General features: G+C 40.5%; 1 protein-coding gene and 1 long non-coding RNA gene across 3 annotated transcripts in view; both read right to left on the minus strand.

Moving 5' to 3' along the window:
- The window catches only part of LOC145555088 (uncharacterized), a 153,242-nt gene that overhangs the window by 63,224 nt on the left and 74,915 nt on the right, over nt 1-15,103 (minus strand). The window lies entirely within an intron of this gene.
- Nucleotides 4,000-15,103, minus strand: part of abcb7 (ATP-binding cassette, sub-family B (MDR/TAP), member 7) — a 30,342-nt gene continuing 19,238 nt past the window's right edge. Inside the window, exons 11-16 of the mRNA XM_081616129.1 lie at nt 12,192-12,355; nt 11,495-11,624; nt 10,630-10,801; nt 7,564-7,667; nt 6,446-6,553; nt 4,000-5,242 (exon numbers count right to left, since the gene is read on the minus strand). Of these exons, the coding sequence (XP_081472255.1) occupies nt 5,018-5,242; nt 6,446-6,553; nt 7,564-7,667; nt 10,630-10,801; nt 11,495-11,624; nt 12,192-12,355 (903 nt within the window). The 3' untranslated portion in view covers nt 4,000-5,017. The remainder of the gene's footprint in view (nt 5,243-6,445; nt 6,554-7,563; nt 7,668-10,629; nt 10,802-11,494; nt 11,625-12,191; nt 12,356-15,103) is intronic.

A 15,103-nucleotide genomic window follows, 5' to 3' on the forward strand; every position in this document is an offset into this window, starting at 1 on the left:
CATTACCTCCTGGAAACACGCAGACAAACGGCACCAATCGCAGAGCAGACACAAAACCGCCGAACGACAGATTTCTGTGACTCAGTTTTTTCCAACATAAATAGCGAGAAAGCAGACACCCTCCCTGTGTGGGCCCACCTCAGATTGCTTAGTAACTTCAGTGCTTGCGTGTTTTGTCCTTGACACACAGAAAGAGAAAGAGCAACGTGGGAAAAGATAAATAAATACAGCGCCCTGAGTAATAATATCCCGAGGCTCTTTCACACAACCATGGCACATCATAGTGAGCCATGTTCTCCGAATAATTAGTGGATAACCTGTTAGGGGCAGCAGCTGAGCGTTGCTGGGAGTCACTAATGAATAGTCTCATAATCGCTTCCTAGGTTAGATTAGAAGGACGCCATTAACATCAACTCATCTGCCTGGACATCTGACGCATGAAAGGAGGCCCATCCAGCCGCAATCACCCAGTTAGTTTCTTTTTAAGCGGGGCCTTTATCAAAGTCTACTTTCATCTATAATGCGCGACTTTCTCCGGAGGTGGCGGAGGGAGGCGGGCCTCGGTCTGTCACATTGGGTAGATTCTTTTTTTTTTTTTGTTATTTGTCGGCTTCAATTATAATCCGGTCGAAAGGCACCGCAGAAAGTGCGGTGCGGAGTCTCTGGTCCCGGAGGAGGGGCCAAAGAGTCGCAGGGGGCTCCTAGAGGAGCATCTGATGTCGCTGTGTCCGTCAGAAAACAAACGCAACCAGAGCGCGTTAGTGTCACTTGATCATTTCGGCTTCCGTGACAGATCTTGTCCACGGATCCACAGTAGGAGAAACATCAATGGGTTGTTAGACACAAAGTGGGGGAAAAAAAATGTTTCCTTAACTACTTTCATTGATGATACAGATCCATTTTATATTCTACTTCCTTTGATTAGTCATCAAAAGATATAATTTTCACGCGACGCCATTTCGGCGGGGTTTTGTAAAATAAAGCGGTACTTGTCAAGCTTAGTGGGCCATTCTCATTAAGAGTGCAGAGTGTTGTTAAGTAGCGTTTGCCACCATACAGATTTAGATGCTTGCTTCACATTTCACTAGTTCCTTCTTTAAAAATAAAATAAAATAAAACAAATGGCTGAACATCAGTCAAACCGGAGGGAAACATCCACTTTCGAGTCTGGAGTTTGACTAGGTCACTCTAAAGCCATTATGTTTTGATGGAAACCATTTTATTGCAGCTCTATCTGTATGTTGAGGGTCATTGTCCTGCTATGTCGCTCTGTCTTACCTTAACTGTGATCAGATTTTCTGTCTCTGCTGAAGGAAACATCCTCACAGCAGGAAGCTCCCTGTCCAGCTTGTCAGGCAGAATGTCTCTGTAGCTTTGCAGATATATTCTCTCATTTTCAGATAATGGACTGAACAGTGTTTTAGTAAATTATCAAAGCATATTGTTTTATGGCCTCAATAACTGCATCTCTGACCTACCTTATGACTTCATGATGATATTTGATGCAACATGCAGAGATTAAATACAGGTGGATTACATTTACTAATTAGGCGACTTCAGAAGGCAATTGGCTGGAATAGATTTTGTCTTATACATGATGAAATTTATTACAATAACTAAAATCTCAAGATTCTTATATACAGATGACATCATTGTATATTTATGTGTAAAAAAAAAAAGCATCAGGATGCATAAAAAGTATATGGTCATAATATGTAAGTTTAGTGTTGGTGCCAGTGTGTGTGGTACTTATTTAGTCGAAATGTTACTGAGTGTCCCAGTAGTGCATAAGGTATATTATTAGACTCAAAACTTACTTCTAAAGTTCATGTAAAAACGAAAAAGGTTGCGACTAAAATGTGATTTAATTAATTGTGGTCACTTTACTACCAACACTTCACATATAGGAATTGCACATACTGTAAGTTATTATATTAAACATCAATGTTTTAAAAATACTGAATTAAAAAGTAAACATTTTACAGCAGCTGCAGAGTTTGACTCTCCAAAGACAAGATCGAATCAACAATTACTAGTTAGTTAGAGTTATGCTTTTTTTAATTATTATTCATTTTTCTGAGAAACTTTTACCTGACATTTTGTAATTCAATAAGTCATACGTTTTAATGTTAATGTTGGTTTTCACAATCCGCCTGTCAGGGACTGCAGGAGCTTTGATTCTACGGCTGATTCTGGCACGTTGTTGAAGGACGAGCTGAAGTGCTCATTTTAATAAATCAGGATTGTTCTTTTTAAAGTAAATAAAGGATTTGACATGAGGACTGCACTCTTTCTTTTCTGCTCCTCCTTCAACCAACATGTTGGTCTTTCGGTGAAGCTGGCGAACTTTGAAGATCGCTTCCTGAGAATGAAAAATACCTGTCCTCAGGCTCAATCTGAAATTTTAATGTCCGCATCTTCAAGCTGGGATGTTTTAGGCTATGCAATTTATATGTTGTAGTTTCTGTTCATGATTTCATCGTAGCCTCATAAACTTACTTCTATTGGATGTGCTGTGTTTTATAAATCCTATTTGAAGTGTGAAAAAGTTCTCCTGCTGTTATTAATTTCCTGTCCTCTTCATCGCAATTATAGTTTTTTTTTCTTCAAGCCCTGGCAGTTTTCAAGGCAACTTCAATATAGCTAATCTGGGAAAGTAAACTTCTCTGTTATACATTACATTTGATTTAAATTAAATATGGTCTCTGGTGTGCATACATCCACAATGGATATAATGAATCAGTCCCAGTGTTTGCAGAAAGTTGAAAGGAACCAGCAGTCACTGAGAGATGTTTTGTTGTTGTTTTTTTTTTAACATTATTTATGTAATAGTACTGGACACAACAAAACTAGAAATAGCCCGGGCCTGCAGGGAACAATATCACATCAAGAGATAATTAGGAGAGCAGACTTGGCTTTAGTGGTTCTCAGGACAGTCGACTACAAAGACAAAAAGAGAAAAGTGAATTCATCTTTAATGTAATGGGAAAATTCTGCTTAGCTGCTGGATATTTTTTTTAGTTCTCATTAATTAGGATTAATGCAAAAAAAAAAAGTTGTGAAAATGTATCAGCCAGATTTCCTCAGTTTGTGTGCTTCAGATCTTCAAACTAACTGTAATAGCCACAGCAATACCTGGTTACTCCCTGACCTGCATCTTCAAAAGAGGCTAAAACATCTCCAAAACGCCACATCATAAAAGTTACAAAATCACTTCTAATGCTTAATGATTCAGGTGATTCGGTTGGATCTATTGTCCACAAATGGAGAAACAGTGGACGGCCTTTGAGGAGCCGACAGGCGAAAAGACCTGCTGACCAAAAACAAAATGAAGACTCGTCCAAAGTTTTCCAGAAACTGTTTCAAAGAACTGCAGCATGGAATATCCAGATTATTTCTTACATTTAAAACTCAATGCATAAGCCTGGAACTATGAATTTTAATACAATATTGTGACTTCTGTGACCCTGCAGAAACACTTTTAAACATGTTAACCTCTAAAATATTATTGCATTACAAGTTGGGAATCGGCCTGTAAAACTGCTTTAGATCACATTAATGTAGCATACAAGGTTTGAAAGTCTTAGTCAAAAAAATCAAAAACATACAACCAGTCATATTTTGAAGAAATATAAATTATTGTAGCCAGGGAAAAAAGTCCATGAATCATTTTCTGCACGTCTTCTTCCTATCCAGTAACTAATAAATCGAGGCCAGTAACTAAAACCATCAGAATATTGCAAAATTTTGTCACAGTTAACGTTTTAAAACTTTATTTAATGTGCTTTTTGCTCCCTTTTCCCATCCACCTGTGCAAAGGACAAAAGGTATAAATTAATCAGTCATGTACATTAAAATTTACTTTGTAAATGTTCATTGTTATTTGTTTCCCCTGGGTTTAAACAAACTAAGGGAATAAAATAAATGAATAAAATCAAGCGATTTTTAGAAAGAAGCCATCTTTCCATTTATCTTTGCTTTGATTAAAGAGAAAAGTCATTTTTGTCAAAACACCAAAATTTATTACATTTTCTGCAAGTAACTCACATCAACATGGTGCAGGTTTCTTTAGAAAAGTATTTGACAGCGTATTGTACAACATATCTGAATATTCTTCATTTAGATACAAAAACGGATAGATCTGAAGGAAACTGTGCCCGCCGCAACCAAACCATTCACCGGAAAGATGAGGACATGATAAACACGATACTTTGCAGAGGAAGACTCCGTATTTGGTCACAATCTAAAAGCCGTCATTGACTTTTAAAACCTCAATACCCTTTTGTTATGAGATGTTTAGATATGAAAGAGAAACATTTAGAGCTCTTCCCTCATATTATAGGTGTAAGATTTATTAATGAAAAAAATCTGAATGAATCTGGGCAGATAAACAATGCCATAAGCAGATTTTTAATATTCTGAATAGAGATTGCAAATAAAGTTATGTGCCTTAATCAGTATTGGTGAATATTAGAGGAGTGTCTCCTCTATGTAATAGTGTTCAATCTGTCTTGTAGTTCAGGATTTCAACTGCAGCATGTACTGAGATATGTACACACTTTGAATAAAAACATGAAAATGCAAACTCTAGGGTCAGTTCTTTTTTATGAATAATTTAAAAAACTAAATCCATACAAATTCTGTCGACGTCAAGGCATATGCAAGTGATTACATGTTTCCAGTGCAAATGAAAGATGTCACTAAACCAGATGTCCAAAATGAGGAGAAGGAAACGGCCATGTTGGAGAACAGATGTCTCCAACACACGTATTTGATACATGGAGTCTCTTACGCTTTTGCTTCAGCTCAGAAAACTGGCATGAAAGCTTGAAATCTGGCCACAAGCCAGAGCTAAACACACTTGCTCCCTGTTGTGCTCCACCTCCCATTTTGGCGTGCGGCGGCGGCCTTTAGTTGAAAGAGGAGGAGAGACGGAGAAGCGGCCCGGTCTCCGGCTCGAGGATTCCAGCGCAGGCCGTCTGTGAGGATGGAGGGAACATGGTGGTGGAGGCTCCTCTCAGCAGGAGCAGTTCCCGCAGCCCTTCACGCTGTTCAGGATCTCCTCCTGCAGCTTCTTTCTCTCCTCCTCCTTCTGGGACAGCCGTTCGGCCGGCGGCTCGGCTGAGTTCTTGCCGGCGCCGCTGTTCAGGATTTTGCTGTTCTGAGCGTTCCACAGTTCTGCGTATAAGCTGCCTGGGGTGGCGAGGAGGGCGTGGTGGTTGCCTTGCTCTGCCACTTTGCCCTGGAAACACAAGAGAGGAACGAACGCTAAGATTAAAATGAAGTGGCCACAAGCGCAGTCGGCGCTGCGTCGTGACCGCGCTGCTAAGAGTCCGCGACGCCTCCCCAACAACTGTTGCATTCTCGCAAAAAAAAACAAAAAAAAAACACAAACTCGTGGACGAAAACGACAAACGCTTCCCCTCCCACGCAGCCAACACACAAACGAGGGCATCCCCTTCCCCCACCTCGGCTGAGCGTGCAGAGGTGTTGGCAGTGTCTTTAGCACACCCAGGACGAGCATGTGACTGTACCCTGCTCGTTATTTTAATGAGCACCCCAGGCAGTCCTCTGCTGGTGACACTAGCAAACACTGTGGCGACATCACACGCAGACGTGCCTCCTCGTCACAACCCTCTGATCCCCGCCATCTGACTCCGGGAACACGGAACGAGACAAGCAGTTCAAAGAAGTCTCCTCTCATTTTATCCTCCCGCTCAAGCACTGGTGGAAAATGTCAGCTCACCTGCATCGCTTCTAATATTAACTCTTACTTTCTAGATAATAACCGACTTCACTCCTGGTCTCTTTTGTGTTTTACAGCCGTGCGCGGCGCTGCTTATTTCCGCTCGCCTGGACGCAGAAAAAGAGATTCACTGCTGCCACAGTTTAGAACAATCACGGTTGTCAGAGGAGCCATCTGAGGAGCCATGTATAGCCCTGAACAAGGCCTCATCAGTGTCTGGGAAGATGGCCCATACATTATTAGACACGGAGACAAACAACACGAGCCATCTGACCAAAGCAGCCAGTCGAGTCAGACTGCTTTAATGAGCCCTTATGGAGAAAATAATACATTCTCTTCTGCAGACAGACGTCCTGTTGTTGTTGAAGTTAATGAGAAAAGTTAAACGAAGCAGGTTTTTATCACATACAATGAGGAAAAGGTAACGGTGGGAAATAAATGAGTGCCAAAACCGGCGCGGCGGGCTATATGCTCATTGCTGGCAGATACGGAGTGCCGAAGGTTACGCGGAGTGCAGGTCATCGTCCTTCTCTTCAATGCAAACGTAACTAATTGGACTGGCAATTAACACTGAGGATGTTTGGGCTCAGAAAGTCAGCCGCGATATGATTCGCTTTCCCATCACCCCTATGTTCTGAATGAAAATGTTAACGAGCGAAGGTATGCGGCCACGCTAAAGACGCACAGGGGAGCTCTCACCTGATTGAGGACCAGAATCTCATCCGCATCTACGATTGTGGACAGCCGGTGGGCGATGAACAGCGACGTCCGGTCCTTTATTATCTCCTTCGTTGAACTCAGGATGCTCTGGAAGCACAGAGAAAATGATCGAAACCTGCAGCAATTTGTTTTCTTGCAACTTTCGTGTGATAAATCGACATAATAGAGTATATAATTGTGGAGTGGAGAGAAAAAAATCCACGACTTACAAATTGCACCCAAAGAAAAATATGAGAAAGGTGCTATGTTTTAATTTTCAGCTTCTTAAAGCATTTATCATTTCCCTCCACACCGAAGAAATTCAATGTTTTTAAAAGAATGCGTCATTTTCTTTCCGCTTCACAACCATACGCTCTTTGGAGTCGGTCTGTCCGACAAAATCCCATTGAAACATTATTGAAGGTTGCTGTTTTAATGTGAGAAAATGTGAAAAAGTTCACAGGAAGTGGATACGTCTGAAGGGCTCTGTTTAACATCCTAAGCCTTACAATAGGATCCCCTAATCCACAGGAAAACAGTTTGCAATAACTGTGGTGTGAAAAAGTGCATGAATGACAGAATATATATGAAACATATTCCCACACCTTGATTCGACAGAGACACTCAAAGTCAATACAATGTTGCTCAGCAACATCCACCTTCATTTGCTTTTCTTTCCACTGTGTGCATATGATAATCTAAAAACATCTTTGTTATGAGAGGCAACAGTAAAAAAAATAAAAAAAACTCAATTAACAGCCACGTTTGCTGCCCAACTCGGGGATTTTTTCTGCACAAGTTCAGAAAGATCGTGCTGAACTTTCTCATTAGATGTAACATTTACAAAGACCGTGTGGTTTAAGCTGAGCTGGAGATTAAGTGGGAGAAACAGAGGCAGGTGGCGGGGGGAGGAGTGCATTGGGGTGCAGTGCGCGTGTGTGTGTGTGTGTGTGTGTGGGGTGTGTGTCACAGCAGGTATGTGACGCAGGAGGGAGCTGAATTATTGTGTACCTACAGCAGGTGACTGAGTGGGTGTTTGTGCTGCTAAATGTGTATGCAGACAGTGCGAACTGTTATTATGCACGCATGCCGATGTCTGTCTCGGCGGCAGGACCGACCTCTTCTGTGATGGAGTCCAGGGACGAAGTCGCTTCGTCGTACAGGAGGATGGGCGGGTTCTTGAGGATGGCGCGGGCGATGGCGACGCGCTGCTTCTCCCCGCCTGAAACAGACAAAGAGACGTTATTAATAAGAGGTGGAGAGAGCTGCGGTGTTTGACATACGCAAAGAGACGGGCAACAAGTTGCCGTTTGGCTCGTCTCTTCATTACTGCCACAAACCGAGGGGCCATTGCTCACACAATAGCACTACTGCGGGCTTTGAGTCTGTGAAAAAAAAAAAAAAAACAGACTTTCATTTAATTGTGAGGAAAAAAGTCAGCAGGGCTCAAAGATTTCTCCCACTGTGTCTGACTCGGCCTTTATTACATGCGAGCGGCGTGTGGCCTCTTGAAAGAAAGCGGCTTTCAGCGAGTGTAAACATGGCTGGCAGTGGAGAGCGACGAGCACCGCGACGCACGCTGGCCCCTTCCTGATCCACACCCCTCCTCTCATCGCTCGCTGGCAGCTGTCACGTACAGCAGCAGTGAAATTAATGAGAACTTAGTCATGTCTTTATTTTGTCCGTTCTCTCACTCGCTCCACATGCCGCTGGTAATTGCGCGTCGAAGACAGAAACGGTTCACAGCCCTGTTTACGTGGGCTAAAGTGAGTGACGCTAAGAACCCGATTGCACAAAGTCTCGTGTTGATTGAATTAGGACAACTTACAGGCAGCCTGCACTTAAACACACTTATGGTCTTAAAATGAAGAAATGAATGACAGCGCAGCGATGGTGGAAGTGATTAAACTGAAACTCTGATGCAGTTTGTAGCCGTTTCTCTGCACAGACAAAAGTTTATTTTGACAACTTAGCCGTTTGTGCATCCAAGGGGAAAACGTTTCTGAGCAAATGCTTAAAAACGACATCGCTGCCATTTCAAAATGTTTCATCAGAAAATACAAATAATTTTTAGAAGCAAGATGTATTTTTTATTTATTTTTTATTACTTTAACTCAAAACAAGCCAGGTGTAGCTCACTGAAAATGTTCCAAGATCTGGTGCCAGTTATCAGTGACTCATGCCAACAAAATTAACACTACTCATTGAAAAAAAAAAAAGCTAAATGTTCACTGAAAAGTTATTCAATTAAATCCAAATGTCTCGCGTATGCCTGCGTAACTTTTGTAAGTAACTTTGACAAGAATTTGCTTGGTATGTTGATCCCCGGCCACTTTCGTGGCGGCCCTCTGCTCAATGCAAACGCAGCCAGGTCCGGAAAACAACAGGGCCAGGCCCTGCAGGGAAAAAAGGCCTTAATGCTGCAACATAAAAATCATGCAACCCACCCACAAAACTGAAGCTTTTCAGCCAGTTGCACTCCCTACATATCTGCTGGGAAACATGGAGGAGGCTCAGTGTTATTAAGAAGCACCTTTGCTGTGTCTGACAAGAGGATATGGCTCTGTATTTATAAGATTCTATTTATCTATTTGAATTCAAGTCCTTTTAACTTTTAATTAAATTATTTTGCTATAAAAACAGTGAGGTGATTTATGTGCTCAAACACTTTAACAGCGTTTCTTTGTCCAAAACTGCAGGTGAAGAAGGTCTGACAAAATTGCAATTTTGGAAAACATCTTAGCTCTAAGAACTGTTTTTTTTTTATGCTTATAGCTACACGCAGTCCTGAGAGGAATACTGCAAAACTCTTTCAAATTTCCACATCCTCATGACAAATCTACAAAGAGAACCAATTTATGCTAGTTTGTCATTTGCTCGGTGGAAAAGCAGAAGACATCTGTGAAAGTGCGTGAAGGTGTGAACCTTGGCTTTTAGAGATGGAGGAACGGCTCGAGTGTGTCAGCTTATTGTCTTCCTGGATGACCTTGTTTCCCTGGAGATTCAGCCCACAGACAGATGTCCTAACATTGTTCGTCACCATTTGTGATATAATGAGTAGCTGTTTTGTTTTTAGCAGGAGGGAAGGTCCTTAGGGAGCACAGCATGGCAGGTTCATGGAATGAGCAGATTTGGGTGATTTTAAGTTTAATTAACAATGGTCATGTATTTACACGAGAACAGCTTGCAGAATTGCGTCATAGCGTTTGCATATTAATTTGTCAATCCAGCAAATCTGGATTTCTGCCAACAAAGTATTTTTCACTCTTTGCACTGATGTTCAAAGTAAAAAACTGTGATGTCTGCCACGTTTTCCTTTCTGACCTGTTCTGTGCTCCAGTACACTGATGATGAACGCAAAGTACCCAAAATGCAGCTGAAACATTTGTCATTAAATTTTACAAAGCTCAAGACAAAACCCTACATTTCTAAAGCAGGAGAACAACATTTTCTGTAAGGTTTGTTAAAACATTAACTAATTACTGAAATCTGTTATGAGTGAAATTATCAACAAGTCATATGAAAACAGAGTTAACATGCTAATGTTAGCGTAGCAAACATAGAAATGTAAGCAGGAGCAGAACATGAGGCCAGGTTTTAAAAAAATTTAAAAAACAAACTAAATTAAAACCTTTGCCATATTTTGGTGATATCTTTACGCACCCAAAAGTACAACCAAAAAATATATAGAAAATCCAGAAGAACTGAAATGTCAGGGGGGTTTCACTAGGAACACACAAGGAGCCTGAGCTACAGTAAAAAATATATTTTGTTATTCTTCTTTAAAGAATAAATAGGTGATGAAAATGTTTCAAATCAGAAAAACAAATCTCTTCAATTTTAAAGGAAATATATATAAAAAAAAAGCTTAGTGCTTGTGATGTCTGATATTTGATATTGATATCTAATATTGTTGAAAGTCAAAACTTGACTTTAAACAATAGCTGTCTGGTATCTCATTATTGTAAATCTCATCAAACATACAACAGGCTGGGTTTTGTTTCCAAGCCTTTCCTGAGCTTTATCAATAGAACATAAGCTATTAGTAGCTAATTAACAGGATGACAGCTGAGCTTTTAAATTCTTTACATAAGAATGCAATCAGGGGAGCGAGACAAAACACACAGCTCTGGTTCGCATCCGGGAGACCGCGTACAATGAGTAGACATAAATGTGCAGCAGACCTGACAGCTTGAGGCCCCGCTCTCCAACCTGGGTGTCATAGCCATGGGGCATCCTGAGGATAGCATCATGGAGGCCTGCTAAACGTGACACTTGGTACACCTCCTCCGCTGTGGCGTTTATGTTGCCGTATTGCAGGTTGTAGAAGATGGTGTTGTGGAACAGAACGGCATCCTGGTGATAATAAAGTCGGGGAACAAAATGAGGCTTCCGAGGATATTTTCATGGCAGCAGCGAGAGAAACAGAGGATGGCAGATACAAACAACAGGATTGGGGGGCAGAGGAAGAGGAGCAGAGCAAATGACAAAAATATGTTCACGCGCCATCTGTTCAACTCATCCTCGGTGCTCGCAAAGCAAAAATGATCATTGCTAACAATTACTCTAACATTACTCGATGCTAATCATCGTTGTGTATAATTCCCCAAAGTCATTTTTATATTACATCGACCATTTATAGACTATGATAGTAACAGGGATCCTATAGATTTCCCCATTGAAAATGTTAAGGCATTTCAAAACCTTCTGTATGAAATATATTGCATCTCATTTTCATTTAAGGATAAGTTTGGTTTAATCATCTGCATTTGGTAAAGGGCAAGAGAGTAACAAAAAAAAAAAACGCAAGAAGCATTATAATTTGGAAATTTAGATTTTATATTTTAAGCAATAAAAAAATTCAAATCCATTTTCTTTTATCCATACTTATAATGCAAATTATAAAAGCAAACTCCATTTCCAAACATTGTAGGAATAAGCTATAAATCAATGTAATTTAAAAAGAACTCTAGATGTATATAATTTGGTAGGACAGTGATGCTATAAACACATTGTTTTGGTGCTTTATTGCGCTGGTGTTTGTCAGACCTGCGGTACGACTCCCAAAGCCTTCCTCAAGCTGTCCAGGCTGACTTCTCGGATATTCTGCCCCGCGATGTAGATGTTACCCTGGTGGGGCTCATAGAAACGGAACAGCAGGCGCACAATGGTGCTCTTCCTGCAGACAGATGAGAAAAATCTATGTTATTGCCTCGTCTGTAAAAATCAGACAGCCACACCCCCTCGGGGTCTACTGACTATGCTTTCAGTCGTTGGAGGAGTGGCGACACTAGAGATACACCAATCAACCAACCTGAGGTAATCAGCGGGTCAAATACATGATTTTCTTCTTACTATTCAAACAATGTCCCAAAACTAAGAACTCCTCCCTATTTGTTCTATAAACGCCACAATCAAAGTACGAACTTTAGTGCAACATTTTTTTAACAATGTTTAGTTATTTTTAAACATCTCAACATTTTTACAGTAGTAAAAATCAATCTAATTATGCAAATACTTATTTTTTATTTGATTCAAAACTACAGTTTCAATCAACGAACCTGCAACACACTGATCTCTTTCACATCTTACAGTCATTAGAAAAACAAACAAAGTTAAAATAGGTTGGCGGGTCGACTTCAATCAGAACCAGAAACTGGTGTCACCCCGGATGTGGCTGTTTGGCGCATCTCGACATGACAACGCTAAAGGTTTCAGTCAATTTACTTTTCAAGCCAAAACCTACCCCGACCCGCTGCCACCAACTATAGCCACCTTCTTCCCGGCAGGCACCTCAAACGACACCCCGTTTAAAACCTTCTGGCCCTCGAGGTATTCAAAATAGACGTCCTCGAAGCGGATCGTGGCGTCCTGCGGTGCGACGATTAGCGGCGGGGCGAGATCCTTCTCCTACAGCAAACCATCCGAGGGTTGGCAGACAAAAGAAGAATGGGAGAAGGAGAGAAGCGTGAGTCAAGGCCTGGAGTGATGCAACGGCATCTTCTAAAGAGGCAGAATGCAGAGACATTCATCGCATTTGTATGCCGTTATTACAAAAAGCCCTCTGAATCTTCACTCTGCCCTTCATTTTGAATGCTCAAGGATCAATAATAAACTTTAGCTTCATACTGAGCTCAGAGATGTGGCCAAGGTCAGCACTGAATAAAACTTGGTCCTTTGCCTGAGAGTGAAAGCATTTTCTGTAAAACCTACAAGAAACATTATCACCCACAATCTGCCTCTCTCAATTCATGTAAATAACCCGGAGAGCTTCAGAACGCACATTATTCCAACACTCGCCAACATGGGAAAAAAAGCCACAATTATTATTATTCTGTTTTTGGATTGTGTGGTGCAGTTTCAAGTGAGGGGGGTAGTTTTAAATAATTTTACATCTGCATAATGGGACAATGTGTTCCACATTAAAAAAAAAAAAAAAGCATTCATACGAAAATGGCCTGCAGGGCAGCATCATTCCACAAGGAATCACAATGGAGAGGAATATTACTGATGAGTGGAAAAATAACTGGACAGATTCATGTCTAGCACTGTAATTACAGGCTGGAGATGGGAATGGCCTTCTTATTGTCGGGCGGCAGACACACATTTGCACTTAAGTGCGCTCTTATGATGCAGGATGGGCTGTCATGTGTTTAAAAAGAAAAAAGAAAAAAAGGAGAAATGCAGCAACATTTCCAACACAATAAAACTGATAGCTGGAGAGAGAAAAAAATACAATGCTATATACACTTACACTTATTGGCACCTCTGATGAGGATGTAGAGAAACATTGAAATGAATTCAGCTGTTATTGCAATAAAATTATGCCACATTAAATAAATAAAATTAAAAACTTTAATTTGAGTGCAATTATTCAACACATGCTGAGTAGGGTTGTTTTTATTCTAAATCACTGGTGGAGCAATTATTGGCACTACTACTAACAATCAGCAGAAAGGCAGCAAAGTCTTTTCTGCCATGTAGAAAAGACTGTATGCAGTGAGGGTGACCTTTGACCATTTCTCTTTGCACAATATCCTTTTATCATCCAGAGTCCAGGAAGATGGTCTACTTTGTTTCTATGGGATTATTGTTGTGTTTATTTCTTCAAATGTTTGGAATTATTCTCCCAATTGAGGAAGTGTTTTAATACTTAGGCAAAGGATTTCAATCCTTTTGAGTATTTCCAGGAGTTCATGACATCACATACCCCAACAAGGTACTCCTGACCTCCAGAACAGAAACAAGCATCACCATAATTAGAAGTGGATATAGAAAGTTTTTTCCTCATATGATTTCTTTTGTTTGCTCCCTTGTCAGTGGCTATAGCCGACCAAAATATAAGCCTTCCTGCTCAACTATAAAAGAGGGGTCAAACCGATAATCTTATAACTGGTTAATTTATTAATGCTACAACTTTAACAAGCACCAGATGGTGGTTGGATCTAGAAACAATTATTAATCAACAGGTCCAGCCTCAGACCAGCAACACATTGTTAATTTGATTCTGTTATTGAGAAGGAGCACTGGACAGATCTCATTGTTTCACCTCTAGCTCTGGAAAGTATGAAAGTGATAATGATGAGCCTGAAAAACTCCCAAATGAAAAATGAGGGAGTGCCAAACAAAGGCAAAAACAAAACCTAAAAAAAGATGCCACCTACTTTTTTTTTGCTGCAGATGAGGGATATTTTACGCTCACGGTCTTAACAAGAAACACACACTTAAACTTTCAAATTTAAAAAAAATTACTAAATAAAAAGTTCAGAGCTCTGTAATTCATATATCTAAGACAGACTAAAATTCTTAAGATAAATTATACTCTAAGGAAAAAAGATGCATCAGTTAACGCGATTATGCATTTTGCAAGCGCATAGTACCATTTTATGGCAAAAATCAAGTAACTATGTTACTTTCAGCTACTGCAATTATGCTATAAATATGAAACAAGACATATCAAAAATAATTTGATTTGTAATTTGATCATTTGAAGTTGGGCTGCTATTTCTTTGAGCTCCTACTCTACAGCATGTCATCACAACAATGCTCCTCATTTTGGTGTTAACCATTCTTAGGAGAATGGTTAATACTGCGAAGTAGTTTGTACAATGAGCTCGGCAGACGCGCAGTTCCACCATGTTTGCCTATTGCTGCTGCCACTAGTCCGAAGGAGCTGAGTGGGGAAGGCTAGGGGTCAGGTATAGGGAGCCTTTAGGCACCCTGAAAAGGCTGCCACAGAAGATCCTAGATATTCTCAAACATGCATGAAGGATGTTCAATGCAACACTCGAGGGATGTTTTTGATATAACATTACGTAAATCTAAAGAAAACCCTCAATTTTACATAATATCCCAGCATGCAACACTATTTTTCTAAGATATAAATGAGCTTTGCAGTTACAGTTAATTTCAACATATAGACCAGGGTAATAAAGATTCAGTCACATTCCTGCTGAACTCTTTTCCTGATCCCACCAGTGCAGCCAGTAATGTGAGGCACTACAGGTGGTAAAGATGAAGCAGCCTTCAAGTCGCACCAAGCACATAATTAGCATGTTTGACTACAACCCATCATTTTTTTATACACTCATCTTGCAGATAGATAATCCAAGTCAAGCTATTATGAAAACTCTTTCAGTCCAGGATAAAATCGTAGGT

Source organism: Poecilia reticulata, chromosome 15 (assembly GCF_904066995.2).
Source record: "Poecilia reticulata chromosome 15, P_reticulata-male-v2, whole genome shotgun sequence".
Classification (NCBI taxonomy): domain Eukaryota; kingdom Metazoa; phylum Chordata; class Actinopteri; order Cyprinodontiformes; family Poeciliidae; genus Poecilia; species Poecilia reticulata.